We start from the raw sequence: 27,042 nt of genomic DNA on the forward strand, positions 1-27,042 counted from the left end.
AGTTTTCCAATCTGCCAATGTAGCAAGTGGGGGATTTTATTTTTCTTTTTTTAAATATTTTCTACTTAACTAGGTAAAAGAGAATTTCGTACTTCAAAAAGCATTTTATGTCCTAGCTGGTTTGGCTCAGTGGATCGAGCATCGGCCTGCAGACCAAAGGGTCCCTCCAGGGTTCGATTCCAGTCAAGGGCACGTGCCTTGGTTGCAGGCTCCTCCCCAGGCCCTGGTCAGGGTGCATGCAGGAGGCAACCAATCGATGTGTTTCTCTCACATTAATGTTTCTCTCTGTCTTTCCCTCTCTTCCCCTCTCTCTAAAAAAAGATCAACGGAAAAATATCCTCAGGTGAGGATTAACAACAACAAAAACACACACAAAAGCGTATAACCATGCAACATAGCCAATATTTTAAGCACTAGATTAATATACATAGGTGTCAAAATGCCTCATTTTTTAAAAGGCGGAGTAACTAGTATAATGCTACACAGCATGAAACTCAGATGAGCTTTTCGTTCTATAGTGGAGCACCATGAGTCTGTTGCATGTATTTTAATCTTTACCTATGGTCTTAACTAGCTCAGTTGTTAAAATTTTATATGAAATGAATTATTTTAGTTAAGAATTTTCTGTGAAAGGAACAGAACATTCTCCTGTAGTAACTGTAAGGTGGACACACAGGTGTTCGAGGAAAGGTTCTCAGGCTGCACAGCGGAGCAGAGAGGCCGGGACCCGGGGAGGGCGTGGGCTCCGCCGGTCTCTGCCTGCAGGGAAAGGCAGACACCCCGTCCCCCAGTCACGCCATCAGCTCACGCCATCAGCTCACGCCATCAGCTCACGCCATCTAGCCATGCCAGCGCCCTTCGCGGCGGTACAGAAAGCAAGGAGAACTGATACTCTGGGTTCAGCCTGACTAGTGGGAAAGGACAGTCGGGAAGTAGAAGTGTCGGGAACTAGGAAGAAAATGACCATGTTACCTTAGGAGAATGAAGGCTAAGAAAGTCTAGCCATAGGAGACCATTCGCCGAGACTTTAAAGAGAGCATATTGTAAGAGGTTCAGATTAGAAACTCTTATAAGAGACTATGACTCTTTAAAAACAATCAAAAACCCCGATAAATTTCACTCTGTAGTTTGCTAATAATCTCAGAAAAAGAGAGGATAGTTTCTAAATTAGTGGTACAATTTTGTGTTCTAAGACGGGCTCAAACTTAAAAAGAAAAAAAAGTGCAAAAACAGAGGGTAAATCCCATTGCTAATGACAACTTTATGGCTCCTACCAGGAAGAGCTATAGTGCTTGGGATGCACGGAGTCATAAAACTCTCAGAGGCCACAGAAAGAACTCCTGCTCCTAAGTGTGACTAATGACGTGACCCACCATTTCACAAGAATGATATATCGAGATCAAAGCAAGATTGTCTTTCCCAAGGAGGCAAATGCTCTTTGATCAACATGAAAAGGGAACAGGGGCTCAAGAGTCTATATATATAAAAGCCTAAGTGACCGAATGACCAGTCAATTGGTCGCTATGACGTGCACTGACCACCAGGGGGCAGACGCTCAATGCAGGGGCTGCCCCCTTGTGGTCAGTGCGCTCCTACAGCCGGAGCGCCGCTCAGCTGACCAATGGGCACCAGATGCCAGGTTCACGGCTGACAAACGCAGCTGCCGCGGCGCGAGCCTCTCCTGCCTCCGCAGCGGTGCTACCGAGCTGCGGCGGCAGCGGCAGGCACAGCGGGGCCAGGGTGAGTGGGGGCCGTGCCCAGCCTGGGCCTGGGCTCCTCCCCGGCCACCTGCTGCTTCGTGAACTACTACATCCCTCAGGGGGTGTCATACTGCCAGTTTCGGCCCAATTCTGGCAGGTGGCCTGGCCTGTGGGGATTGGGCCAAAACTGGCAGTCCAACATCCCCCCAAGGGGTCCCGGATTGCGAGAGGGTGCAGGCCAGGCTGTGGGACCCCACTGGTGCACGAATCCGTGCACTGGGCCTCTAGTGTCCATATAATGCTTTAAAATAAATTTAAACCTCTAGGCCAGCGGTTCTCAACCTGTGGGTCGCAACCCCTTTGGTGGTGAATGACCCTTTCACAGGGGTCGCCTAAGACCATCCAGTTATGAAGTAGCAACAAAAATAATTTTATGCTTGGGTCACAACATGAGGAACTGTACTTAAAGGGCCAGAAGGTTGAGAACCACTGCTCTAGGCCCACTCACACCACACATGTAATTCTAAAGGAACTCATTAATGCAATCTTCCATGCAGTGTCAGTTACTTTAGAAGTATCGTGGAAAATAGAGTTGCTACGACATTAAAAGGGCAATATTCCAATTTTTTAAAAAGGCAAGAATTTTAAAACAGTGGTCCAATAAAACCAATTCCAATTCGTAGCAAAGCTCTTAAAAGGATTGTAAGATCATGTAAGCATTAAAAAACAGAAGAAGTGTTACTGTCGTAACCAGCTGGCTAACAGCAATAACAGGAAAGGAGCAAAGGGGAGGCCAGGCATGGTAAGCATGGTCACCTGGGCAGCTTCACCAGGCGCTGCAACCTCACGCTCCCAGGAACCACAGGGCCATTCCCCGCAGGCCACTAGGGGGAGGGAAACGGACACAGGCACAGTGACGCCGGGATGACAGGTAACATGCTTGACTGTCAGTCTGACCTGGGAACAAAGATACTTGCCAGAGGGGTGGAGCCACTGCCAGCGCTCGAAACCCTGCAGGGCTCACTGGAGAAGCTCCTAGCTAAAATTCCCAAGGAATTCTCTCTCCTGTTCCCCTTGCTTCACTCCTGCTTCCTTGCACTCACTTGTTCTGTGACCTGCTAGCCCGCCATGTGGCCCTAGAAGCTGCATGGCTCATGGCCGTGTGGACCCCCACACGCAATGGACTGCTGCTGGGAGCACAAGCAAACCCAGCCAGATGCTGGCCTGGCCTGGGCCTTAATATGGAGCAGAAGCTCTGGGCAGTGGCTTTGATTCTGGTTCTGAAGACAAAACGGGGCTTTTTCCATGGCGGGATGGAAGGAGATGGGGCCTGGGGTGTTGGGGGGGAGGAGCTCCCTTAATGTTACCTCATCAATAAAGCGTTCCACGATACCTCACGGTCCCATGGAGGCCTCAGGAAATTCTTGTCCCTGTGACACTCCAAAAATCCCACTTCCACCAGCAACAGGTGGGGACGCAGGGGACACCCCACCCATAACAGAGGGAGGAATAAATAGCCAAGTCACTGCGATCTCAGCTACTGCAGCTTTTGAAGAGGTTTCGGGCAGTAGAACAGGGCACTGCAGTCAGCACAGTTCAGTGAATTTCAAGGGGGCACCTGGTAAGTCTCAGAAAACAGCCGATTTCCACTGAGAGAGCAGTGCCAGTTTATGAATGTTTCTAAGTGAAGTAGTTCACTGACTCTGTGCCTTTTGCCTAATTCAACTAAAGATGTGTTAAAAATGTATAGAGTTCAAAGGTTAAATAAAACTGGCATATTCAACCACTGCCATTTTCCTGGATAGAATTAAATAGAATATAACAGGCTATTCTTATTTAAAAAAAAAAAAAAAGTAACTTGTTACTTGCTTTTGCTGAGAGGTGAGGATCTTACATGAATAATTTGAGATTTTCAAGTTAAGATTAAATCAGCAGCTGGATGATAGGCTATTAGGGCCCCTTGGCAGCTCGAAAGCAGTTTCTGCACTTGATTAACGGACACGCCCCTCGCAGGAGGCCCTGGGTAAACATTTTTATCAATGACTTAGATTTAGACATAAGAACCCCTTTGGAGAGAATACAAAGCCTGGATCATGGAAACCTCATAGGACAATGTCAGAATCAAAGCCAAATGAGCCCAAATGAGCAAAGTTAAACTTAACGAGGACACATGAATATAAAGTCCTTCATTTAGATGAAATAAAATCAAGACCTGACTTGGCAGTGGTTAAAACACAAAAGTCTAAGATGAAATGAAAAGATCTGAGAATTTAACTTGACCAAAACTCATGAGCCAAAAATGTGATGTGAGTGTTTAAAGAAAACTAATAGGAGTCTGCATGAATATTCAAAGAAATGCGATCTCCACAGCATGGCAAGCTAGCATCTGCACTGTAGCCTGGATGGGCCAGACCACATCTGGAACGCACCGCTCCATTTGGGCACTCAGTTTAAGACAATCGACCAGAGAAGGCCCCAGAAAGGCAGCCAGGAGGGGAAAAGGACCTAGAAGCTCAACATGATAAAAGGTTAAAGAGCCTTCCTACTGAGCCTAGAAAAAGGAAAACTAGGAGAAATGCCGTCGAGCTTCAAATACTTGAAGTAGCAAATGATTCGGGGGAACATATTTATTGTTTTGTTGTTCCATTTATTCAAGCAAAGGAACATCAGGCAGAATTTAGAGGGGGGCAACGCTGAGAACATAACATTTACTCAAGAACAGTTTTCATGTTTTATTTCAAATAGAGGAATGACGAGGGTACTGACGCCCTGACGAGTGAGCAGTTCAGCCGAGGAATTCACTGAGAAGCTCCAAGGGAACCTGGCCTTAAAGAACCCCGACTTCAAAGACGCCATCAAGGCTTCACTTAGGCATGACGCTAACCTGCCATGGTGTTCTCTCCAAAAGGAGACGTACAACAGCCACATTTAACTTGCTCGCTCAAACGTTTATTCCTTACCAGGCAAACAAAAAACAACTTATTTTACAGGGGAATGAGGTAGAAAGTAGGCATCATTTGAGAACTGAGTTCCCTAAAGTGTAAGTTTTCTTGGAAAACTTGGTATGTGTGTTTTTTACTGTTTTGTTTTTCTTAAATGTGTTTCCTGGTTAAAATCAAGTCACACTGGGATAAACAAAGGTAAAGAGGTTTCAGTAGGGCAGCACTTCAGAGCCCTTAATTGTAGGCTGATAAAAAGTACACAATACCAGGTGTGATCCCCAAACTTACTGGATCATCATCAGTTTAAAGGACCGGGGTTCCACGGAATACACCTTGAGAAGTGCTGTCATGGGGACCAGTCCGTTATGCTGCTGAAGCTCAGAGCACAGCCCGGGCTCATTACGTATGATAGCCACTGGGATCCAAAGAAACCACTGTAGAGAAGTTTCCCTAACCAGCACGCATACCCACTCCCTATCCTGGAGAGAGCAGCACAGCCCCTTTATCTTCTGGACTCTCGAGGATAAGCAGGAGAACAGACCATCCCTTAGGAGGGAAACCCAGCAGCCTTACGTAAGGAAAAGCCGTAACACAAAAGAGCTTCTCATCCCACGTAAGACAGGGTATACCACAACTCAGGACTCACTTCAAATGTTCAGACACCTGCCCAGATACATGGTTACATCGTGTTATATTTACGATGTAGACGGCCCTTCGTAAGGATTGTTTGTCCATTTCCATGTAAAGGACATGATGCTTATCATTTATTTCCCCAGTGTTTGAAAGAGGGAAATACTCGATACGTAAATTCACGTGCCCCAAACTGAAAACATGTACAACTTGAATTCACTAAATGCACAGAAGTTGACCAAATGCAAAGACATCATACTTTCACCCACAGGTTGAGCCCTGGCCTGAGGCTGCTTTTGGTGTGTTTGATGAATGACCACCAATAAAAAGCGGCTACAGAGAAAACAGCACCCTTCCCTGCTCTTAGGCACGGCTACAGGTATTATTATCAGGGCGGGAACAGGGCTGAAGCTCATCGGGTGTAATAATGAACAACCTGGTGAAAGGAGCAGACATGTAAGTCTATTCAGAAAAGCAAGACTTAAAAGAAAAAACTGTGGATGAATCATGAAAATTCTATCAAAGAATGTTGATATAAGGGAAAACTTAAAGTTGTTAGAAAAAATAACATAAAAGAGAACAAACTTTATGTATAATGTGATCCTTCTTTCACAATACCATATGCATAATGAATACACAGAAAGATAGAAGGAAACACACTAAAAAACAGGTTAATAGTATTTATCTGGAACTCTATTCTAATCTAGAAATTTTTTCAATAAAAATGAATTACTATAAAATATAGCTGAAAAAATTGTTCAGCTTTTGAAGTTTACATACTTGGTTGCTCCATCATCATACGTTCCCATTAAGACGATTGTTCCATCTTGTATGGACTTCAGAAACTCAATAAATGGGGCCACATCTGAAGAAAAAGAAAAGATTGAGGGTTTTTAAATGACCAAGTAATCATCATGATAATCTGTAAAGTTAATAACATAAAATATTAAATTTGTAAATTAATAAGTTATAATGTAAAATAACCAAAAGAAAGATAAATCTTATAAACATGTTAAAGAATTAAGTTTGTTCCTAAACTTAACATTAAGTTTGTTCCACCATCAACTTAAAATGTCCAATCCTGATTCCTCCTAAATGTCTTTGCACAGATATTCCAGGGGCTAAATGAAAAAACCATTGCAAGGTTATTACTTATGATTTGAAGTAAGAAAGTCAGAGAGCATGAGAAAGGCTCATGAACTCCCTCCATCTATGTAAATGTGTTTGTCTGGGTACTTTTCTAAAAAGAGGATACACAGATTTTAGTCAGTTCACAAAAGGGTCTGTAACTTCAAAATATTATACAAATTTTTATACACACACACACACACACACACACACACACACACCGACTTAAGGGATCTTCTGGGCATATCTACTTAGCATATACTAATGGGAAGAATATAGGCTGGGGTTACTTTAAATTTACTCAGTTTCTTTCCATAGCAAAGACTCCTAAGATTTTCTCTAGCTGATTGCATTTTATAATAGCAGTCTTGATTCCGAAAATATGTAGAGCAGCTAACAAATCATTTCTACTTAAGTGCAAAAATGGCAGCAAGCTGCAACTATTTCTGAACTAGAGGCGTATTTTCAGCAGTGATGAATCTACCTGTGATGACAGACCGGAGCTTCTGGTCACATTTTGCTAGCGTGTTCCTATGTAATAATTCATGGTAAGAACAAGGATGCTTTAGAATCTAACATCGATGGTAGCATTTTAGGTTGACACAGTTTTCACAGCTATGAAAAGTTCTCCTAATCTCATTTAAAAACAAATAATATGTGGCCTCTTGTTGAAGCTAAAGAAATATTAGGAAAGCTGAACTGCCTGAAAACTCTGCTGGCTTCCTGGCCATATGTTAGCGGATGGATGGGGAGGTGCAGAAGAGCGGCCTCGAGCTGGTAAATTTCCCACACCAACAGCTTAGAGAAGCCGCAAAAGGTAAGTCAGTGGGGTCTTTCTTTAAAGTTGAGGAAGAAACCTCTTCTTTGGGGGGAGGGGAGCATCCTGCATCACGGTGCCAGCTCCTTGTCTCTGCGTGCTGGTGAGCGGCTGCCACCTGCTCTTCAGGGACTTCCTAACACAAACGGTGTCTGGCCCGTGAACTGGAAAGAAAATTCTATTCCTTCTCTCAGATACCCATTTTTTGAGACAAAAAATCGTACGTAAAGAAAATCAATTCAGTCAGTTCAAAATGCTTTGCTATGGCCATCTTCAAATTACTTACTCTTGTTTACAATTTCAGCCAGAAACCTAAAGGAGCCCAAAGCTTTGAATGAGCTGTCCTGCAGAAAATGGAACTCATAGACGCTTTAAATCTCTATTTTTATGTCATTTTTTAAACTATACACCACAATTTTTTATATTAAAAAAGAAAACCACAAAACAATTTACAATATGACTGATAACTGGATATTTAGTGAAAACAAAGCGAAACAAAATGAACACAAAAATGGTGCCATTATGGCCCTGGCCGGGTGGCTCAGTTGGTTGGAGCACCATCCTGTGCACCAAAGGGTTGTGGGTTGGATTCCTGGTCAGGGCACATACCAAGGTTGCGGCTTGATCCCCAGTTGAGTCATGTATGGGAGGCAACCAATCAATGTTCCTCTCTCACATCAGTTTCCCTCTCCCTCCCTCCCTTCCTCTAGAAACCAGTGGGAACACATCTTCGGGTGAGGATTTTTTTAAATGGTGCCATTACGCTCTCATTAATGGGCTACATTATACAGAGGGGACTAAGAAGGCAGTGCTAGCCCTGGCCAGCGTTGCTCAGTGGCTAGAGCAGCCGTGGGCAAACTACGGCCCACGGGCCAGATCCGGCCCGTTTGAAATGAATAAAACTAAAAAAAAAAAAAAAGACTGTACCCTTTTATGTAACGATGTTTACTTTGAATTTATATTAGTTCACACAAACACTCCATCCATGCTTTTGTTCCGGCCCTCCGGTCCAGTTTAAGAACCCATTGTGGCCCTCCAGTCAAAAAGTTTGCCCACCCCTGGGCTAGAGGGTCGGCCCGAGCACCGAAGGGTCTCGGGCTTGATTCCCAGTCAAGGGCACAGACCTAGGTTGAGGGTTTGATCCCCTGCCCCAGTTGGGGCGTATATGGGAGGTAATTGATCAATGTGTCTCTCTCACATCGATGTTTCTCTCTCCTCCTCCCTCACTCCCTTCTACTCTCTCTAAAAATCAATGTAAATGGAAAAATCCTTGGGTGAGGATTAAGGAAAAGAAAAAAGAAGGCAGTGCTAGCAACAGAACGGTTACTTGTTATTCAAACTTACCTCCTCCCCACATGTCAAAATATTTAGTGTCTAATACTTCTCCTGTCTTTCCTAAAAGAGATTGAATTCATATTAAATTATGCAACTGAAATATACTCTACTGTATAAAACAAGCATCCTTAGTCAATGACTGATATAAATTATTCTGAGAAAGACTTAAAACCTGAACTATGTTTCTGAAGGGGAACTTTGGATAGGACTTTCTCAATAGTCTTGTAAGTAGCAGCACACAGAAATTCACAACAGACTGCAGACGATTCCAATTCCGAGTTAAACATCTTTTTATAAAATGTACATTTATTTCCCTTTTAAAATCTATTTTTTATTAACAATTAAATAGACAAATAGGTATGGAACCTTTTACCTAAGAAACTGAAGAAGGTAGGAACACAAAAATGTAGCTGTTGTTGTGAAGGAAGTAAAAATATTTTCCTGCACAATGGCGCGGGCAGGGTGGCTGGTTTTAATCCGCCTGCACAGTCTCGCAGGGCTTCTATGATGCCAGACACAGAAGACCAGCACGCAGTCGGCCTCACTTCATGGATTTATGTTTTCAGATTTGACTTTGTAAGAACACTCAATATGTTCAAGATTCAATAAACTTATTTACTCTAGTGAATTTGCCAGAAGAGTGTGGACAAATATTAGAAAATTAAAATTATTTCTTACTCTTCATTGCGCCCAACCCCATCCAATAACCATCAGCCTTTGTCTTTTACCCCCTCTCATTCATGTCAATCTACCTTCATCTGTTAGGATTCCAACATCTGCAGCGAGAATTCGCCGGTTTAACGCTAGGTTGGGTGTGCCCTGTCACTCCCACGGGAAGTTGCCACAGAAGCTGGCTGCTTCCAAGACAGCGTGTCCCACACCCTCAGACACGAAGTGCCCTCCGACTGCTGCATTTGTTCAGGGGCAGTAGGAAGGGGGCGGGGCTTTAGTGTCAAGAGTGGCACTTTCTGACCCGATCCCTTGATATTAGAGCATATTTTCTGTGGAGCATGTGAACACCCACTGAATACATCCAAAAGCTAAAGTAGTGATTCTTACCATTTACCAGGGCAACATTGATCCCTCTTCCAACGTTATTCTTAACACCACTCATTAAACTGAAGGGAAAAAAGTCAAGACAAATTTGGAATTATACACTGTACAAACACATATCAAAAAATAAAATTATGCAAAAACAAAAAAAGATCAGGGATATTATACATGTACAAGTGTTTAGTCATGCAGAGGAGATTAAGTCAGGGGAAACAGCCCAACACCTTTATAGCATTGTCCTTAAATAAGATTTCACAAATAAAAATATACATAAGCAAGTATTAGGGCAAAAGACTAGACTATTTCTTGCTCCCTGCGTCAGATTATGAAATACCCTGTTAGAAAATCCTGACAACATGTGGACATCATGCACGTATTCCACACCATTCTTTTGCACTTTCTGCAACATCAAATGTGATGTGAACAGAGAAGTGAGATGCTCCCCAAATCTTTCACAATCTGAGAGCAAGAAGAGTGGGGAGCACTTTTCCATGAGTGTGTCACCTAACTGTGAGCATGCTCCTAGTGATTACAGGGAAAAGTTTCTCTATGCCCAGAAGTAAAACTGTGTGCATATAAAGACTGCATCTAACCAGTCATTTATGGTCACACCCGAGGGAACTCCACCCATGGGCATCTCACATACGAACAATGATGTCGTGACATGGAAGGCACTAGTGAAACGTCTGCTTGTTGTTAGTTCGGTTTGTTCAGTTAGATTATTAAACTAAATCGTGGGTAATTTTAGGTTTAAAATTAAAGGTAAGAGTAATACTCCCAGTGGTGTGCTGTTCACCGTTTAACAACTAGTTTGAGGTTGGGGGTGAAAAGGAGTATACAAGATGAACACACACACACACTCACTCACATGTGTGTAGCTATTTATACTTCTATACATACATAATAGGTATATAAACTTGTAAATTTTACTGATATAAAGTATGTGTGGTGCATAATTTCACAAATAATAAAATCTCTAATAACCTTAGTAAATTCCATATAGCCAACTGATTCTCAGTGAATGTGCTAACTGATTTTCATAGACGTTTTATCTGTGGTTAACCTATGGTTGCAAATGATGAATGAGTGCAGTTCTATCCCTCAAAACTCAGCAGCAAAAAAACCCACACACACACACACACACACACACACACACACATACACACTCACACACACACAATCCAAACAAAATGGAAAACAGGCATGAATAGATATTTAACTGAAGAGGATATTCAGATGGAAAAACACACACAAAAAAACCCCCACAAAAGATGTTCAATATTATTAGCCATAAGGAATAGAAAATTAATTGAGATGTCACACGACATACCTATTAGGACAGCTAAAATAAAATTCAAAAGTGACACACCAAATGCTGGCAAAATACAAAGAAATTGTGTCTCTCATATGTGCTGGTGGGAATGTAAAATGGTGCACTCACTCTGGAAATTATTTGAGAAGGGAAGTTTCAAAATGCATTTGCTCTGTTCCTTTCAGAAATGTACAAGTGAACTCTATTATGAATATTAACAGGCAACAACTGTGGCTAACTTGTTACATTAGTAACTGTCACAGCGTCTTCTCCAAGTAGAGATCATCTCGGAGTACGTGCTGTGTCTGTCAGAGCTAAGAAGTAAAGGCAACAGGGAAGCGCTATGACAAGAGCTTCCCACAAGAGGGCAGCAGCTCACCAATTTTTGAAAACTAATTCACTCAGGAAACCTACAACTGCAGATTTTAAATGAATGTTAGTCCTCACTCTTATTAACCCAAGTTGAAATTTTCTTTTATCCTCCATGAATATGAAGATTCTCCACTCCCCTACCATTCCATATTTCTAAGCAAAAGTAAATGATCATATGACCATATAGAGTCTACATCATCTAATATTGCTTTGATTCAAATACCTACTTTATATTCTAGCAGCTACTACTTAAAATGATTAGTTTAGATCTGGGTTTAACAAACTACAGCTCATGGTACAAATCTAGCCACCTGCTGGATTTTTTGTTTTGTTTTATTTTACTACCCATGAATTTAAAACGATTTTTACATTTTTAAATGGTTGTATTTCAAATAATTATTCTTTACTTCTTGGCCCTCAAAAACAAAAATACTATCTGACCCCTTGATGGAAAAAATAGCAATCCCTCAAAACAGTCTACTATATATTCCTATACCAAATATGAAGATTATATAAAAATAAGTGAATTATTATTCCTAATATAAACTTCACATAAACTAAAATCAAATGAGTATATGTCTGCAATAAAAGCTATATCTTGAATGTAAGTAAATTCCATGGGTTCTCTAAAGGCAAAAGTAAAAAAAGCTACAATTTTGTTGTGAGACACCTTATGTTTAAACCCAGGATTTTGTGTTTCTAACTAATGAAATCCATCTTAATCTCCATAATATATATCTCAACTGCATCTACTTATCCTTAAAGCCATGACACAGGAACCTAATTGGCAACTCCTGTTCTGAGTCTGCGTTAGGATTTCTCAAACTCCGTCTATGATATCATGGACCTGATGTTTCATGTAGAGGGGCTAGTCCTGTGCAATGTAGGATGTTTAAGAGCGAGCGCCCCTGGCCCCTTCCTCCAAGTAGCACCTCCACGGCTGTGCCAACCCCAAAGCTGCCAGACCCTGACAAATGTCCCCTGGGGAGCAGTCACCCACACTGAGCAGCACTCATCTGGACGAACAGGCTCCAACGTGATTTGCAGGCACTCAGAGCACATGTAGGAAAGTATTAAAATGCCCACTTCCGTATTTTTAGCGTCTACTGACCTATTTTAGTGCGTGTACATGCAAAGCCTGTGTGGAAGAGCTGGGGCAGCCCTTGGCCTGGCCGTCCCTCCTCCCTCCTCTCACCACTGTATGCAGCAGCCACAGCACTGTTTTCAACAAAAATGAACTCGTGACATGTCAGAGTTTGCAAACCATCAACAACTTCTCAAAGCACTTAGAAAAATATCTCAATCCTTACCTGCATGGCCGACAAGTTCCTGCTGGCCTGGCTCTATTTTTTCCCCACCTTTTATGTTTTTTTTTTTTAATTTTGTATTGGTTTAAGGGAGCAATTTTCAACCTTTTCCATCTCCACACATAAACTAATTACTAAAATGCTGCGGCACACCAAAAAATATATTCTGTGCCAATGTGACAAAAAAGAAGTAAGTATAATTTTAATGGATTTACAGAAATAATAGTAACAGTAATTACCTACCCTTTTTGCTCCAAAGTGACTAAAAAATCAGGTGCCCACAGTTGTATATAAGGATTTCTGATACCAAGAACTAACCAATCAGATGCAATCTTACTATGCAACCTCACCAATAAGATGCAACTCCATTACATGAACTATATATTTATGGTTCAAGACAGGGCATTCACACCAGACGGCTGTTGTATTGGCTGTTGTCACTTTTTAATTTGACAATCAGTATTACATGTTTTAAAAATTTATGCAGCACATGGGTTGAAAATTGCTCGTTTAAGGTGTACAGCTTAGTGGTTAGACAATCATATACTTTAAAATTTTTTTGAGAGAGAGAAGAAGGGAGAGAGAGAGAAAGAGAGCAACATCGATATGAGAGTGAAAAATGGATTAGCTGCCTCCCATATGCACCCTGAACAGGGATGGAGTCAGCAACCCAGGCAGTTGCCCTGCCCTGGACTTCTAAATCCCTTCACCTCTGGCCTGGCTCTTATGCCCGTCTCTCCAGCTCTTCCCCATGCTAGGGCCTTTGTGCATGTCCTTCCTTCTGTCTAGAATGTTCTTCCCCTACTTTTCACCTGGCTGTCTTCCTTCTTACCCTTCAGTTCTCAGACTAAACACCTCTGACTCACCGGATCGGAAGTTGGACACCCCAACCTCATCTCAGTCACCTGTCATCTCAGTCACCTGTCCCCCACCGGCACGCCCTGCAACTCCCCACAGCTGGAGATGTGCTTGCCTTTCCCGCTTGAATACCCGCCAGCTGCAAGCTCCAGTTCAGCAGGAATGAAGCTCAATAACCACTTCATGAAGAAGTGAATGAATCATGCTAAGAAAACGCAGACTCTTTCCTTCATTTTTTATTGGAAAAACTACCAGTCTAGAAACATAAGGTACTAGAAGGAGCACCAGTCCCTGCATGTCTCCACCAGGCATGTCTGGCCAGCCCTTTACCAGGGATCCGATTCCATGGCACAGGCCTCGCTGTAAAATCCCATCAATTATTTAATCTCTCATGGGAATGGCTGGATGATTCCTGGAATGAAGATGAGTAGGTGGCCTGCCTCAATTTTACAGTTAGAGAAATGGAAGCAAATTCTACCTGATATTCCCCCCCTGCTAGAACCGAGCTCTACTGCCCACATGCTCTTTCCCTTCTGACCTGTTATTCTGTACAGAGAAAATGTGCTAGTAGAGTTTGATCTCTTCTCTGCATTAAAACTTACATACCTACTTCAAGTGGGTAGAGGAGATCTCCAAAGCCAATCTACAATGAGCGAGGCATGAACTCTCTTCCTATTGTTTAGAATCAAACTTGGGGCCTTTCTAGCCAAACAAAGTAAGATAGGAAAAAAGTAAGATAGGAATGGAAACATTCTAAGTTAATAGGCATGGTATTATTTAATACTAGAGGCCCGATGCATGAAAATTCATGCAAGAGTAGGCCTTCCCCCGGCTGCCGGCACCGGCTTCCCCGCTTCGGCCGCCCGTAGGCACCCAGGACCCGGGCTGGCTTCCCTCCAGCCCCGGCTTCGTCACGAAGGACGTCTGGAATGACGTCCGGTCTAATTAGCATATTACCCTTTTGTTATTATAGATAAGCTCTACAAACTGAAATCCAAGTGTTTGGTTTTTTTTTACATAATTCAGTAAAACAGGACTATTATAATGAGAAATCAGAAGACAACAAATTAGCAATGGGTTATCATGAGCACGAGGGAAAAGAAAGCACGTGAGTCAGGACCTTAAAGATCACCTAGAGCTCAAGCCTTTAATTTTACAAGGAAAGTGTCATTGTGAGAGGCTATAGGCCAGGGGTGGGCAAACTTTTTGACTCGAGGGCCACAATGGGTTCTTAAACTGGACCGGAGGGCCGGAACAAAAGCATGGATGGAGTGTTTGTGTGAACTAATATAAATTCAAAGTAAACATCATTACATAAAAGGGTACGGTCTTTTTTGTTTTTAGTTTTATTTATTTCAAACGGGCCGAATCCGGCCCGCGGGCCATAGTTGCCCACGGCTGCTATAGGACCTGCCCGTAGCTAATTGAAAAAGGGACTAAGATAAATATTTAAAAGCTTCTCTATTAAAAAGAAAAGACACATGAAATGCTGGGAGAAACAGCCTAGTTTCCTCCCCTCTATCTATAAAATTACCTCACTATTATCATAATCAATGGCACATTTGTTAAATATATGAATTCAAATAAGTTCATATATCTAATTTTCTAGGCCAGAGCAGATCAAAAGCAGCCAACTAAAACAGCTTTGTGACTTCAGAGGCAGAAACCTGAACCAATGGCAGTTGGCAACGAGGTAGGAGACTGAAAAATCCGAACACCATCCTTTGTCGAGCATGTTGACACAGGGAACCAGTCAGCTCGGGGCAAGCAGCTCCGTGCCGCATGGGCTTGAGGTTGTAATGGATTATCTCACACTTCAACAGGCAGCGTTCAGACTCTTAAAATGAAAGGTGTTGGTTTGTAAGACAGTGTGCATGAGCAAGGCACGGCTATCAAATAGGACAGCGATTTCCAACAGGTGTGCTGCAAGAATTTTAAAACACGCAATACCTGACTACTTGGTCGGGGCACTGACCTCTTTTCCCTTAGGTTGTCACGTAAAAAATGACAACAGCCAACACAACAATAGCTGACTGGTGTGAACGAATCAAAATCATTTTTGATTTTTTCTGGTCAGATCAGCAAAACATATTTTTTGGTATGCTGCAGAATTTTAGCAGTTTGTGTGTGCCATGAGATGAAAAAGGCTGAATATTGCTGAAATAGGACGTTGCAGCACGCAAATACCCTCCATGCTGCTTGAGTCCATGTGTGGCTACTGAGCACTTGAGGTGTGGCCAGTGCGACTGAGGAACCAAACTTCTAATTTTAATTCATCTAAATGAATTAACTTTTCTATATGATTTGAGAATCCAAATTAAATAGCTACATGGGTCTATGGCTCCAATATGGAATTGCACAGATTTAGAGAATTCACTCAAGAAACACGTCATCTCTCCCCAAAACTGGATAAATATGTCACTCTCTAATATGAAATTTAAGAACTTTAAAGATTCCTTAAAGGCATGGGGAAAAAATGCGTAATAAAAATGGAAATCACTTTTCTTTAGTAAAAGCAAGCCCAATACATTTTCAAAAGCCCCACGGCCTCAGGCTCCGAGTGCTGTGGCTTCAGAGCACGTCGGCACTGCCAAACGGGCGACACTCACACATTGTCCTCCAGGCAGATTTTGGGTCCCACCACATTGGCTGCTCCACTGGCCATTTTAAAAGCAAAATGCTTCTCGGGGCAAGCTTTCGAGATCCCACATTTGTATCTGGGAGGCTTTGTAGCTTTGGAAAAGAAAACAGATGAAAAAAACAACACAATGTTAATGGACTTTATAATCAGTTTGTTTCCAATCTCAAACTACAAGGGAATTTACATCACCAAGATACACTTATCTTAAAACACATGCTAGGAATCAGCCTGCAGACTAAAGGGTTCCAGGTTCGATTCTGGCCAAGGGCACATGCCTGGGTTGTGAGCTAGATCTCTGCTGGGGGGGGGGGTGGTGCAGGAGGCAGCCAATCAATGAGTCTATCTCATCATTGATGTTTCTAGCTCTCTAGCTCTCTCCCTTTCTCTTTAAAATCAATAAAAATATATTTTAAAACAAAACAAAACAAAAAACACATGCTAGGATTTTTTTTTTTTTTTCTGGGGGTTTCAAAGAGCCTGAGCCTCTAAATAAAACAAAAGCACTGAGAAAACAAGCTAAAAATTGACATAAATGAATCAAATAATATGATCTTGATGAGGGTAAATATATGTTATCTAATTATTTTTAAGTTTATGGTTTAAATTCAGGCTAGAGGGGTAGGTTTGAATTGTTACTTTGCATTTTCAGTGTATACATGCACAACAACTGGTTACAAACTAAAAAGCCTAATGCATTGCTGAATAATCTGCTCAAGAACTAGTTCTTCTTTTACACACTTCCTGTACTTAAGATAGTGAAGCTAAAAACATTAATGAAAAACAATATTCATTATGAGTAAAAACCAAGAATAGTGGGCTATCCAATCGAATATCATCCTTGTAACTTCAGAAAGCAATTTCTAAAAGTTTTTGCTCACACTGAACTATCTCCATTGTTGAAATATAAGTTCTCTTATGCCTAAGAAAAAAACTAGAATAAAACATCTGCAAATTATTGTGATGAAATACTTACAACGTGCAGCTGTGTCCAACGCTGACCTTGCTAAGAAAAATAAAGTTATCTTTGTTAGTAGGAATAAGGCTATTGGCAAGTATCCACTTTTAAAACATATTTAGAGCTAACAGGCCTATAAAAATAAAAATGTTTGCATACAGCTCAGTATATCTATACTAATAAAAGGGTAATATGCGAATTAGACCAGGAGACCCTCCGAACATCCTTCCGAACAAAGCCATGGTGGTGGGGCCAAGGTTAGGGTCAATCAGGCCAGAAGGGGAGGGAAGTTGAGGGTGATCAGGCCGGTGGGGGTGGGGGTGGGCCAGTTGGGGGCAAGCAGGCTGGGGGGGGGGGGCAGTTGGAGGCGATTAGGCCAGCAGGGTAGGGCAGTTGGGTGTGAGCAGGCATGCGGGGGAGGGGAGGCATTTAGGGGCAATCAGGCTGGCAAGGGGGGGCAGTTGGGGGCGAGCAGGCCGGCGGGGGGCGGGGAGGTAAGTTGGAGGCGATCAGGCCAGCAGGGTAGGGCAGTTGGGGGTGAGCAGGCAGGCAGGCAGAATGGTTAGGAGCAATCAGGCAGGCAGGCAGGTGAGCGGTTAGGAGCCAGTGGTTCCGGATTGCGAAAGAGATGTCCGACTACCGGTTTAGGACCGATCCCACAGGGACATCTGCAGTCGGACATCCCCCAAGGGGTCTCATATTGGAGAGGGTGCAGGCGGGCTGAGGGACACCTTCTGTGCCCCCCCACCACCTCCATGCACGAATTTCGTGCACCAGGCCACTAGTATTAAATAAAACATGAATATCACTTTATAAAAACAGTGAGAAAGTAACTTTAGTCTACATAATTCAGTATATAAACAATTATGTACAGAAATTATGGAGGGTAGTATTTTAAGAACATTTTATATTTACTCTACATTTTTTTTAATTTAAATCCTAGTCAGAAAGTTATTCTACAAACTTACTAATATTTTTTGAATTATTTTTTCAGCTTTACTGAGATATACCAGTAACTGACATTTAACATTGTGCAAGTTTAAGGTACACAACAGGTTGATTTAATATATTTATAAAACTGCAAAATGATTACCACCATCATATTCACTGCCACCTCCATCCCCTCATAGTTGCCATTTCTATGTGGTAAGAACCTTTAAGATCTACTCTCTAGCAACATTCAAGTACATGATAAAGTATTAATAGCTATAAACACCATGCTGTACATCAGAGCCCCAAACTTGTTAATCTTATAACTGGAAGTCACACCCTTTAAGCAAAACCTCCCCACTTCCCCCACCGCCCCACCCCCTGGTAACCACCACTCCACTGTTGCTATGAGTTTGTTTTTTTCAGATTCCACATGTAAGTGTTATCAAACGTATTTCAAACTTCCCTTTAAACCTTTAAATGACTTTCAATACATACTTGGTGACTATTAGGGTACTTAAAAGTTGTTGCTGCAATATGGTGTTATGTACATCTGCATATAACGCCCTGGAATATATATAGAACCTACACTAGTGGTCAGGCTAGGAGATTTGGGGGTGGAGGAAACACAAGAGTGATGGTGGTGGTGGAGAGCTTTTCTCTACAATAGAAATGTATTGAGTGTAATAAAGAAATTAAGATCATTACTAAGAGTTTTCTAATTTATCAGTTCAAAGCAGTCAGAATCTTCTGATCAAATCTTAACTTGATTTCAGCAGATCTCAACCTGACCATCTACACTTAGAGCTTTTTTTAAAGCACTGACATCTGATCCTAGCCCAGGAGATTACAATTCAGATCCTCAATAGTTCTGTGGGCAGCCGTTTCCTCTTTTGGCTAATAAGTATGCAGTATCATAAGTGTTTGCCAGCTGTTGGACTATAAATAGTTACTTCGTTTTTATTTTTGTACTATTTTAGATAATTGTCAATTTCCTGTATGTAAGTCCAGCACTCTAACTAAAGAACAGAAGTTAAAGCTGAAAAATAATATGTAAATGCTTAAAAAGAGAAAAATGACCAAGTAAACGAAGGCTCATAGCCCTACAGGACTCAGAATCTTATGCACCATTGGGGTCCCACAGGCACTGCAGTGACATAGGAAAGGTTGCATGCATTTGGAAGAAAGCAGAAAACAAAGCTTAGCTGTAAGGACTAAAAAACTCACGGGTAAAAAGAACAAAGACCTGAAGGAAACAAAAAAAATGATCAGTTAGTAAATTAGGGTACTGGAATTATTGGGGCTTGTTTTTCCAATTTGGAAAATTATGTCGTTTTCCCTAATTATGTCATAAATGTTGGGGAAGGATTCTAAAGATCATTTGGCCCAGTGTTCTCACTTTTATAAATGAGACAGCCCAGAGAGTTGTTAGCCACCAATGATTAAGCGCCTGAGAACTGGAAATTCTCCATTTTACTTTGTCCTGAATGAACATGTATATCAAATTCAGGTTTTCAGGCGCTGACAGGGAACTGTGCTCCAGTCAGGAATTCTGGCATACCTCACGTGGAAACAAGGTAAGAGGGAGACAACGGGATCAGAAGGGGTAACACAACGTAGCTCATTCACATCCGCTGGGTACTCTACCAGCGCTCCTGCATGTATTATTGATTTGAGTATCATCCCTGTTTTAAAGAGAAATAAGTGGATCAGAGAGGTTTAGTGATTTGATTTGTTCTAAGTCATAATCAGTAATTGGCAGAGATCATTTCCAAAGCCCTATCTCATTCTAGCACCCAAACTCATGTTGCACCATCCCCCAAAACAAGACTGTCTGAGGGCTTATGATCACATGGAGTTTTCAGACAAGTCTTCTGATTGTCGAGTGGCAAACAGACTGCAGAGGGTTCAAGACTTGAGACAAGGAGTCCACCAGGCTGCTGCTGAAAGAATCCAGGTAGGAAAGGAGAGCAGCCCGAACAATGGCAGTGAAGGTGGGCTTGACAGTCAGCAGGTTCAGAACAACTAAGGAAGCAGCACTGACGGACTTGGCATGACCAGACGGAGGAATGATGGAAAGAGAGGAATCAAGTTTGTCTCTCAGACGTCTGGCTTTAGAACCATTCATTTATTCACTCACATGAGCCAATGGGGGGAGAAAAGGGAAACATAATTTCTGCACTTAAAATGTTTATCATCTAGTGAGAGATGGGAGGGAGGGTGGATGATGAGTTCTGTGTTGGACTTGTTAGTTTTCAGATATTTGGAGAAGATCCTAGTGAAGAAGTCCAGAGGCCAACCTTCAATGAGATCTGGTTTCATCAATGAATGTCTTTCAACCAATCAGGCTAAAGAAATCAGAATTATTTTACACTTTAGTCTTTAGTAATGTGAGGTAACTCATGTATATAAGATTTCAACCACTTAAGTCTGAAAGGGGAAAAAATAAATCAATTCAATGGAACATGAAGAACTTATTGCAGCAATATGCAAAAGTAATTTGGACTGTGTTCACTACTCTCACTAGATGCCCAGTGTCCATGCTGAAAACTACCACTACGTTAAATCACAATCATAACTATGACTGGCAGATTGGATCCATGTTGATATCCTGGTGGTGACGCTGTATATAGTTTTATAAGCCATTACTCAGTCTAAGTAAAGGGCATATAGAATCTCTGTGTATTATTTCTTACAAGTGCATGTGTATCTACAAAATAAAAAGTTTTGTTAAAAATTGTTTGTTAATAATAGATACAGAGGCAGAGCTGCCTCAAACAGATTGTCAAACTGCAGCGGGAAGGCCGGGGAGGGTTGGGGGGCAGGAGGTAGGGGGGTAAGAGATCAACTAAAGGACTTGTATGCATGCATATAAGCATAACCAATGGACATAAGACACTGGGTGATAGGGGAGGCTAGGGGACTGTCTAGGGCGGGGGAATAAAATGGATACATATGTAATACCCTTTGTAATACTTTAAGCAATAAAAAAAAAAATTGTTTGTTTTTAAATCACAATTAAAGTACTTTGCTAAAACTGGGAAAACAAGAACCTCGCCCCAGGGTAACCCATCCTCCCCTAGCTTATCACTGGTCACGCGGTGTGAACCCCTGATCTTTTATATCATTGCTTAGGTGTCCTAGACTTCCTGACCTTTCCCTCCCTGAAGAGAACATCAAGGCCTCAGTTGTGTTTCAGCTCCAGGCCCAGAAAAGCAGCAAAACCAGACAAGTGGCACCACGGCTGCCTCAGGACCAGCTGCACTGGCTAATGACCCCCTGCCCTGGCACCGACCACTCAGTGGGGACCTCCACCTGGAAGAGCACACCTGGAAGCTGACGGATCTCTACTGAGACCCTCCCCTGAGATTTCCACCTGCAAGAGATAAAGACATCAGGCCAAAGGGCCCAGCGTATCCCCCAATCTCTAAGGGACCCCACGAGACTTGCAACCAGGGGAGCAATGGCCCGTGAGGCAGCTCGTCCCGGGCTAACCCCCTGAACCTGTCTCCAAGGCCCCCTTTTCTCTGACTTCTCAGTGAGCCAAAGCAGCCCAGTCCAGGCTCTCCTGCTGCTTCTTCTATGCCCTTCCTTGCGTCACTGTCCTAAGTACATTTTTGCTGCCATCATTGACCCAATAACCTTTGGCTCAGTGCTGTGTAGCTCTTCCCTTTGGATATCCCCATCTCCCATCTCCTTTTCCTTAAATAAATGCAGTTTTTCTTTAATCGCCGTCTGAGATGGCTATTTAGCCTGCCCCTGCACCACCGACTTTAACCTTTCAGTAATTTCAACTACTAATTGTATACAAAATTTTTCATTCTTCCTTTCTAGAAGTAAGTTCATTTTATTTTTCTACAATAAAATACACTGAGTGGCCAGATTATTGTGACCACCCCATCAGTACTTCGTTGGGCCATCTTTTGCCTGCAATACTGCGGCGATTCTTCTTGGCACTGACTCCAGGAGATGCTGAAAGGTGATGTGAGGAATCTGACACCATGCCTGATGAATAGCACTGTCCAGTCCTGTGAGATTTGATGGTTGTGGAACCAGCTGCCTGATGGCTCTTTTAACTTCATCCCACAAATGCTCAATTGGATTGAGATCTGGTGATTGTGGGGACCACCTAAGTAAGGTAAAGTCTCCCTCATGTTCTTGAAACCACTCCTGCACAATATGAGCACCGTGGTATGGCCCATTGTCTTGTTGGAAGAAGCCATCTCCATTGGGATACGCCATCAACATGATAGGATGAACTTGATCAGCAACGATACTTAGGTATGTTGTGCTATTCAGACGTTTATAATGATCTGGCCCTCTAGCAACTTCAGCAGGAAATTATAGCTAATTTGCCTACAAACGTCAGGTGGTCATAATAAACTGGCCACTTAGTGTATAATCAACCTGAATCTCAATTTATAGAAACTATCAACTAAGTTATAATATCAACAAGATGAAAAACATGGTAATAGTCTACGGCCATACCACCCTGAATGCGCCCGATCTCATCTGATCTCGGAAGCTAAGCAGGGTCAGGCCTGGTTAGTCCTTAGATGGGAAAAACATGGTAATATTCACCACCAAGAGAATTACAGTTAGTAGATTTACCGGGGGGATGACTTCATAAGTTATATAAATGTTTAATCACTATGTTGTGTACCTGAAACTGATGTAATATTATATATCAACTGTAATTGAAATTAACAAAAAAACCCCAACAACATAGTTAATCTCATGGTCCCTCTACAATACTGAATTACAGAAACAGTCCCAATGTTCAGGTAAACTTATTACCCTTTGTTAAATTAAGTTAGATGCTAAACAAACGGCAAAGGCAACCATAGCTCCATCTTGGCTCAATTATTCTGAAATGAGAAGTAAAATATAAGCATACAAATTAAATTTTCACCAATTCAATAGTCTGGAATCCAATAAGGTTTTTTGGATATAGTATACGACTTAAGTTATGACAACAAAATAAGCCCTCTGCCCTAAGCACGCCTGAATGAAACAGCTAAAACACACACGGTAAAGCCTGGCAGTTACCAACATTAGGAAAAATCAAGATGAAAATTAAGAGAAGCAATGATTAAGGTAGCTCAGCATTTGTTCATAGCTGATGGACCAGCAGCTTTTCAACTAATACAGCTTTAAATGAATCCGATTCTGGAAACACTTTTTCCATGTCAAAGCCCTAATCCTCAACTACCAAAACTCATTCCCCATTCAATCAGCATTTGCTATTTACAGGGCCTGGCACTAGATGCTGGATGAAGCATCAAGGTAGTATTGCCCTCAAGATTTAATCTGCGGTAAACAAAGATAGATACATGGAAAAGGATAAAAGAAAAGAAATACAATGTAAGGCAGAAGAAAATATGTGTCCAACTGAGATATGACTATTATGCATTAGAACAAACAGTTCAGAAACACGAGCAATACATTCTAATAGGACAGAGGGAGGTTGAAATACAGTTTCTCTCAAAAAGGGGCACTTATGCAGTTTTGGAAAAGGGAAAGGATGCACAGATGAAGGGGGGTGAGAAAGATGTCCAGGGTGAGGAGTCAGCATGAGCAGAAGCTAAGGTATAAAAGGACAAGATTTGTGTCCCTAGATCAGGGGTGGGCAACCCCTGGCACGCGTGCCAAACACGGCACGCCAGTAACTTTTGCTGGCATGCGAAACCCTCTCTTATAATCTTCCATTTACAATTTTTTTCTTAATATTGACTTTTTTATTTTTCAGATAAATTCAGTGTAGGTGCATCTTAGATAAATAAATAATTTTACATAACAGGTTATCTTAAAGACCATAGACATAGATTGACGAGAGAGGGGAAGAGCAATTTCTATGCCGCTGCCTTAACTCTCCCTGCCTTCCTAGATCCGACCAGTGTTTTGGTTTCATCCACATACGCTTGTGAATCTTTGTTCTCAGTGATGAATTTTGTTAAGTCTCATTATAGGAATAGCCTGACGGATGAAAGTAGTAGCTCGTGCATATCTCTGAAGGTCACGAAATATAAGCCTGATGTAAAATCTCTGTCACCAGTGATGCAGCAGCAAAAGTCCCACTGATAATATCAAACGGAGTCATAAAGTTTTCTGTCGGACTATCAGTGTGCCTGTATACATTAAAAAATAAATGTATTTTTCATCATCATATACTGTGTTTTTGTCGCTCGAATGAATTTTATTATTTCTTCAAGGTTCTTCACATATGTACACCTTAAGAGATATCAAGTAGGTGTAACGTGTTCTCAAAAAATTAGGGTTGGCACGCAGAAGAATTTTGAGTCAGAGATTTTGCTGGTTTTGCATGCACTCACAAAAAGGTTGCCCACCCCTGCCCTAGATCATATGCAGACTGGCATGGTGAGTGTGTGGCACAGGTGGGGAGGGGCAGATTAGAGGCATCTTGGGGAGATAGGCATATACCAAAGAGGAAAAGCAGACATAACGAGATCCCTGTGATGCTTACAGAAACAGTCCAGACTAGAGATGAAGATCCAAACTAGGGCGAACAGTGGCTTCACCCAGCCTCTTCTTTCTGAAAACAGTGGGCCTTTTCCCTGATGTTATATTTGTACCAATGGTCCTGCTGCCTCCCTTCTCTCAAGGATCCTGCTTTTCTTGTCTGCTCAGTCTCCTCCCACTGACTTGTAATTCACTGATTCTTTGTCCAAGGCCTCCAGACCAGTGGAAGTCTCTCCATTACTTAGAAAAAGAAAAAAATGTTCAACTTGCTTCAACTACCATCCCATAATCTTCTTCCTTAACCACCGGCCTTTGTTAGTAGAATTAGCTAGCCACATTGTTCCCCCAGCACCCTGGACAAGTCCTCAAAGCCCTCAGTGTTTCTGCCATCCTTCCTCTGAAACCAGCTGCACTCTCCAGGGCACCAGCTGGGCCTCTGCAGGAACAGAATACTATCTACAGAAGGAGTAAGTCAAGCCTCACTGTACTTTGCAATAACTACTCGATGCTGGACCCAGGAAACTTCATTTTAAGATGGGCGCTGAACAACAGATGTTCTGAAACAGAACCGGTACATTAAGAGAAACGACTGAAAGGGAAGCATCCATAACTTGGTAAGATGAAAACTTGTGAAAAGATGACCTGATGGAGTATACCTACAATTTAACTATTTGAGAGATCATTAATGCTGAGCTGCTATTACCTGAGAGTAGAAAGGGCAGAATTCAGTGCAATACGAGGAAGTATATTTAAGTAGTCATTGTAAGAAAGTCACCTAAAAATGTTTATACACAAATTGATGAGTACATGTCTGAACTGTCTAAAGCTTTGATTCTCGGAATGCGGTCCGTGAGTAGGAATCGCAGCATCACCTGGGAGCTTGTTAGAAATGCAGACTCCTAGGCCCCATTCCAGACAATTAATCTGCATTTACCAAGACTCCCTGGAGATTCATCTGACAGTAAAGCTTGAGAAGCACTGCCTTAAGGGAATCTTGAAACTAGATATAAGAGGATGTGAACTGGTTCTTGTGCTTTCCCTACAAATATTAATGTATGGAAAACAATTCGCTATTCCCGAGATCTGAAAGTTGTTCCATCCACTTCCTGCCTACCGGCCAAAATACTGTTAATTGGTTTCACAGCCTCACCTTTCAAGAGTGGTTTTTAATACCTTAAGCAACAGCCAAAGCTTATGCAAACATTTCAAATGTTAATTTCTTTTATTAATGTAAATGTTAAAAACTGAGTTAAGGTAGCTTACAATGGTATGTTTACAATAGAGCATTAAACAAACTGGTGAAAAGAAAAATGTTGCAGGAGAAAAATAAGGGTAGAAAAGCAAACTGGATTTCCATGGCTGGTATTTAAAATGCATAATCATGACTCCTAACCACTTTTTAATTAAGGGCTAGGTTTGATTCCAAATTTCCTATCAGCTAGCTCAAATAGTGTGATAGCTTCCACAATGCACATTTAGAATGCCATGATTAATGACCCTAAGCATGTATAAAAGACACTCCACTAAAGATATTCAAAATGTTGAATAGAAGATTTATGCTTTACGCTGAATTGATTTTGAGACTTTCTATTGTGTTTTTTAAAACATTTGAATGAATCGCACTTATTGGCATAATTACATTTTCTTTTCTAGACAGACTACACAGCGTGACTCAATGTTGATAAGTGGTAACGAGACGTTCACATCAAAAACAAGATTTAAAATAGGGGAAAAATGGAACTTACCAAATAGATTTCCTAAACTTGCATCCATTTTTATTTCAAATACTTGAGAAATAACATAAAACGTCAGTAAAAATACTGCCACAGCTACCACCAGCTTTGCAGCACCTACATAAAGAGAAGAAACCAGCTTATGAGCCCACAGAACTTTTATTATGTAACAATTCAATGAAAAGTGTAAGTTCATATAAAGTCTTAAGACTAATATATTTTTACTTTTTACCTACTGAGCTTAATTTTACTTGAGTTACAACAAAAACTGTACCAACCACCCATCAAAATAAAGGATTTTCTTGATCAAAGAATTATCAGACTGACCAGCAACCTAAACAAAGAAATGCTTGAGTTATCCGCCTAATTTTACATTTAAAAAACACACACAAAAAAAAACCCTGCCATCAATTGGTGGCCGACTACACAAAAGTATCATGACTAATGGAAGCCTGCCACCAAGTTTGTTGGATGATCCCTTACTAATCCTTTTCAAATATACAGGGCAACAGTGCTGTGCAGGGGTGACACCAAAACACTGGATCTTCGGGAGCTACTGATGCACAGAGCACGCTGTCCACCCAGCAAGGAGCTCTCAAGTGAAATGTCCTATCACCAGCCAACCTAGAGACACGAGTGCTCCTGGTATGGGGAGCCAGAAAGTGCTTCTCCTCAGACTTGACACTTAGTTTAAGACAGGCCTTCTCCACTCCTGGGTAACTTTGGCTGGCACCTATCACATATGATTCACAATGTGGTTCCAGGGTGAGCTCTATGAAGACAGACTCTGAGTCTTTTATAACTTCCTATTTTTAACCATTCCTGAGTGCCTTACAAATAGTTAGCACT

At 41.7% G+C, this 27,042-nt stretch overlaps 1 protein-coding gene across 3 annotated transcripts in view; it reads right to left on the reverse strand.

The window, feature by feature from the left end:
• FAM3C (FAM3 metabolism regulating signaling molecule C) overlaps nt 1-27,042 on the reverse strand; it is a 54,933-nt gene that overhangs the window by 6,300 nt on the left and 21,591 nt on the right. For 2 of the 3 annotated variants that reach the window (XM_059711661.1, XM_059711662.1), the window contains exons 3-8: nt 26,206-26,310; nt 17,069-17,098; nt 16,064-16,187; nt 9,612-9,670; nt 8,562-8,612; nt 6,053-6,137 (exon numbers count right to left, since the gene is read on the reverse strand). In XM_059711661.1, coding sequence (XP_059567644.1) covers nt 6,053-6,137; nt 8,562-8,612; nt 9,612-9,670; nt 16,064-16,187; nt 17,069-17,098; nt 26,206-26,310 — 454 coding nt within the window. The remainder of the gene's footprint in view (nt 1-6,052; nt 6,138-8,561; nt 8,613-9,611; nt 9,671-16,063; nt 16,188-17,068; nt 17,099-26,205; nt 26,311-27,042) is intronic. The other variant, XM_059711664.1, reaches the window with a different exon arrangement.

This window comes from Myotis daubentonii, chromosome 10 (assembly GCF_963259705.1).
Source record: "Myotis daubentonii chromosome 10, mMyoDau2.1, whole genome shotgun sequence".
Taxonomy (NCBI): domain Eukaryota; kingdom Metazoa; phylum Chordata; class Mammalia; order Chiroptera; family Vespertilionidae; genus Myotis; species Myotis daubentonii.